At 34.8% G+C, this 5,249-nt stretch overlaps 1 protein-coding gene across 1 annotated transcript; it reads left to right on the top strand.

Moving 5' to 3' along the window:
* Nucleotides 1-1,268: 1,268 nt before the first annotated feature.
* LOC137625516 (zinc finger BED domain-containing protein 5-like) lies at nucleotides 1,269-3,774 on the top strand. The gene is made up of 3 exons (XM_068356425.1): nucleotides 1,269-1,809; nucleotides 2,586-2,836; nucleotides 3,760-3,774. Exons 1-3 carry the CDS (start codon nucleotides 1,269-1,271, stop codon nucleotides 3,772-3,774), a joined length of 807 nt encoding a protein of 268 aa, XP_068212526.1.
* Nucleotides 3,775-5,249: the final 1,475 nt, after the last annotated feature.

The following is a 5,249-nucleotide window of genomic DNA, read 5'->3' as shown; positions in this document are numbered from 1 at the left end:
AAAGAGAGAGAGAGAGAGAGAGAGAGAGAGAGAGAGAGAGAGAGAGAGAGAGAGAGAGAAGGTGTATTCACTCCTCTCGAGTAAATACCCAAGTTCGATCCCTGTTTATTTTTTTTTTTTTTTTGGGGGGGGGCAATTCTGCTTCATACAGAATAAATGGTTCCTCTCTTGACCTAAACAGTAAGCCTAATGTCTAGGTTTAAATAGGTCAAGGGCAGGTCAAGGCAGTGTCACAGAGTTCAATATGATCTGAGCATATATATATACCAGTACAGTCCACGACCAAGGTCTCTCTCGACCCAAGCAAGGACCTGGGAAGGCCAGGCGATAGCTGCTGGTGACTCGGTAAGTAGTGACACGGCCCTCTAAACCACTCTCATCCAATGTTCAAAAGGAAATTCTATTAAACCGAAAGCGAGGCTCGAACTCAGAACCAACAGATTATGCGACATCAATAATCATCACACAGCTGCCACCACCTGGTACAGTAGTTAGTTCAGTGATTCTCAAACTGGGTGCCATGGCACCCTGGGGTGCCATAGACAGCGCTTAGGGGTGCCGCAAAATTTTCATGAGTTTTTTCTTGGCTAAATCGTCTTAATGAACATTTGAAAAAAAAAAGTTTTCAAAAGTCTTCATATAATTATCAGTGTAGGTAGGAAGTTACATGCTCAAAAATTTCTCACAAATAGAGGTTGATATTTCCTTTGCTATACTTGTACAATACAACAACAACTACTACTACTACTACTATTATTGCTAATGATAATAGTAATATTAATAATAAGTAATGATAATAATATAACAACAACAACAACAATAAGAACAACAACAAAAATAGTAATAATTAAGTGTAACAGTCGACTCTGTTCATATTCGCATTTTTGTTTATACTCGTTGCCCGTCCGATACGTGTTCGGTTCTCGTTGGCTTTATATAACCCCAGTTTTCCACTCCCGAGTCATTGAGGCATAATACCTCAAGGCATAAGTTCTTTGCTCTTTTTGGGATTATATTACAGTTGTTTCGAACAGTATCGTGCTTCTAACATACCGTCCGATGAATAAGTTTGTCATTAAGAAGAGAAGACACGAAGTTAGTGGTGAGGGTGAAGAAAGGGACGAAAGTGGGTTTGTGAGCGAAAAGGATTTGGCCATTCCAACAGCAAGTAAATCAACTTCAAAAAAGGCAAGAAAAATCGCTCCTACTTGGATGATTATTTAAGTTTTGGATTCTTCTGGTGGGGTGATGAATTAGCTAATGAAGCAATGGTACCCAGTAAATTAAAGAGGCATTTAACTCTGAAACATAATCATCTTGCTAACAAGTCTCGGTCCTACTTTGAAGGACTTTTAAGTGAGCAAAAACAACAGAGTGCGATGCTTTCTAAGAAAGTCAAAGTTGCTGATAAAGCACAAGAGGCCAGTTACTTAGTTGCAGAGTTAGTTGTTAAAAGCATGAAACCTCATACAATAGCAGAGACTCTGATTCTACCTGCATTTAATGCCATAGTAAAAACAATGTTTGAAAGTGAAGCAGAAAAAGAAGTGAGGAAAATTCCCGTTTCTGATAGTACCATTGGCAGACGGATTCATGATATGTCAGCAGACATAGAGGAAACTGTATGTACATCTGTGAAGGAAAGTGAAATGTTTGCACTTCAGGTAGATGAGTCCACAGACATTGGAGGTATGGCTCAATTACTGGTATTCGTTCGGTACATTCATGATGTTAAAATATTGAACCAATTCTTTTGTTGTAAAGAACTTAAGGAAACTACAACAGGCAATGATATTTTCTCTACATTAAGTGAGTACTTAAAATCAGTTGGTTTGACCTGGCAACATGTATTGGGATTTGTACAGATGGGGCACCTGCCAGGATTGGCTCAATTAAAGGATTTGTGTCATTAGTGAAGAGAGAAAACAGCAGTGTGATAACATCACATTGCTTTATTCATCATGAAGCGCTGGTTGCAAAGACAATTAGCAATGATTTAAAATCTGTACTGGAAAAAGTTGTAAAAATGGTGAACTTTATAAAAAGTCGACCGCTGAAGTTTCGTCTGTTTACAAAGCTGTGCGAAGAGCTTGAGGCAAAACATTTGAACCTTCTTCTACATACGGAAGCACGATGGCTGTCCAGAGGGAAAGTATTGTCACGAGTATGCGAACTGAAGGAAGAGATGCTTACTTTTTCACTCTTGAACAACAAGAGGAATTCTGTGATTTACTGGCAGATGATACTTGGTGTGCAAAATTGTCTTACTTAGCTGACATCTTTGAACTTTTAAACAAGGTAAATGCCAGCATGCAAGGAAAATCAGAAAATGTTTTATCTTCCACTGATAAAATTAAGGCCCTGAAAGAAAAACTGCAACTGTGGGGTGGCAAAGTAAAAGAAGGCAATTTGGACATGTTCTCACATGTTGCAGTAGCAGCAAACAGTGGTGAGATAATACCCATTATTTCTGAGCATCTTGCAGTACTGGAAAAACAACTTCAGCACATTTCCCAGATATATGCACTGAAAACTATGACTGGATAAGAAACCCATTTGTTGCATCTATATCTACCCAATCTCAGCTACCCTCATGGAAGAAGAGCAGTTAGTGGAATTGCGTCATGATCGTGATCTAAAGTTATTGCACATGCAGCTGCCTCTTGACGAATTCTGGGTTCACATCAAAACTAAGTATCCTCATGTTGCCAAAAAAGCTCTGGTAATGTTAATCCAGTTCTCTACTTCTTACCAATGTGAGTTGGGGTTTTCTGCTGTAGCAAACATTAAAGCCAACAAAAGAGAAAGGTTGAACACTCTTGAGGAAGAAATGAGAGTATGTTTGTCCACCATTCAACCCAATGTGAAACGGATCTGTCAATCACATCAAGCACACACATCTCACTAAAATAGATTTGTTTTTCTTCTTTGCTTAAGGGTGATTACCATTATCTTTTTATTTAGTCTGCATTCATAACTCTTAACTTCAAATCTTCTAATATGCTCTTTGGATGTCTGCATTGTACGGTGGTGCTGGATTTGGTTTGATTATGGATGATAATAAAAATAATAATAATGTCTAGTGTTTTATATAGCGACGTTTCTCCTTAATGGATTCAAAGTCGCTAGTACAGTAATTATATTCATCAAATAAGTTAATTCATGAGATATGGTAGGGTGGTGAAGAATGGGTGCCACAGTAATGGTTACATCAGATTAGGGTGCCATCAACTGAAAAAGATTGAGAACCACTGAGTTAGTTGAATGAGGGAAGAGGGGGTGGGGGGGTGGGGGGGGAGGGGACAGCAGCAGACAGGAGAAGCTTACGACATCATCCCAATAAACTCGCTTAGAACCATATTTATTAATAATTGTATGTTGTGGGGTATGGCTTTTAATAATCTCAAGTTTTCCTGTGTGATATCTTAAGAAGTACAAAATTGCAATGTTTTCATGTTGAACAAGCTGACATGGGTCTGTGTTCACAGTTTAAAGTATGAAGCGTATGGCATCTATTTTATCGTTATTACAAACAGACAAAAGTGAATATATATTAAACGGAAATTTAAATCAACAACTATAAATAACAACCTTTCATAAAATATATCTTAAAAGCCTGGCATTTTATCCCAGATACAAAACAAATAAGAGTATTGATTAAGAAATTAATAAAGTTTTAAAAGTAGGTTAGAGACGAAAATACCACAGGGAATAAAATCTAATATTACTTTATAAGTAAGAGATATCACTATATCACAGGTCAAATACATTTAATATCTAGTGTCTTGCCCAGCGGGTACTTGTTATATTTATTCACTTTACTCAGCTTCGGAGTAGAATGTTGATCTTTGCTGACGAAGTGGACAAAAGTTATTCAAATCACTAGATTTTTTTTTTATTTCATGGCTCTTAGTTGGTTACCTATTTACTTTACTTTATCTTTTTTTTTTTCATATTTTCCTATTTCTCTTCTTGAGGTTATTTTTTACAGTTTATTGATAGTTATTAGAGATATTGCTATATAATAATAATAAAAATGATGATGATGACGATAATAATAATAATAATAATAATTATAATAATAATAATAATAAATAAAATAATAATAATAGAGCTACTGATGGATTTCAATTTCATTCACAGAGATGATAATAATAATAATAATAAACATAACAACAACAACAACAATAATAATAATAATAATGATAATAATAATAATAAAATATCATCATCATTATTATCGTTACTGAGATATTAAAAACCGCAGAAAATTCCTTTAAAACAAAATTTTGAATCATCACTTATATAAACCAACAAATTGCATCCTAATGCATTCGCCATCTTCACCCAAAAGGAACTACTAAGGAAACGCACATACAAAGAACATACAAACAAACGCACATGGAAAATAACAAACCATATCACAACCAGAACAGCAAAAGTAATTAAACATTCATTAATAAAATGTACAACAGCCGCAGATAATACAATCATAAATCACATTTCAAGTTACAGGAAATGACAACATTCAACCACAAATAATACAAAAATACAAAAATACAGGAATACAAAATTACTACCCTCAGGAAACATGACGTATAACGAAGAGAAACTGGAGTAAGATGATAAAAAGGGTAATAAAAAAGTGAATAAATAAACCTGGAATAACACAGGAAAGGCAGCAGGTGAATTACCTGGATGTGTCTGGATCCAGATTCTCATCATAATTCAAAAGTTGCATGTTGCAACTGATAGACCTTCATGGGGTAAACAGACCTGAGAAATGTGAGGAAAGGAAAGTGTATTGTTTGCTCTTACGATTTTCCCGTTTTTTTTTTTCGCTTTGTTTATCATGTCATTTTCCTTGTCATGGTTTATTTTTCTTTGTATTATTTTTCCCTGTTTGAGTCTGTGTCTTCGTCAGGTAGTAATATACTTTCTTTTTTCAAGGCATTTTCGAGTATTAAATGCAATGAATTATAATTTTATTTCTAATTTTTTTTTTTTTTTTTTGACCTTTGATTTTTTTTTCAGGGTGGGGACTTTACTCTGTTATAAATTCGCAATAAGTAAAATTTACTACAAAAAATATACTGTAAAATCATATGATTAAAATAAGGAAAATGGCAACTTTATGTAAATACAAAAAATAACCTTTATTTAAAGAGATTTGTGGCTACACCAAACTTTGCATTACTTTAACTAATGGTTAACTTTTCGACCTATTCCTTCCATGGTTAGTTATCTAA

This window comes from Palaemon carinicauda, chromosome 32 (genome assembly GCF_036898095.1).
Source record: "Palaemon carinicauda isolate YSFRI2023 chromosome 32, ASM3689809v2, whole genome shotgun sequence".
NCBI lineage: Eukaryota > Metazoa > Arthropoda > Malacostraca > Decapoda > Palaemonidae > Palaemon > Palaemon carinicauda.
This window is presented reverse-complemented; position numbering and strand designations above follow the sequence as displayed.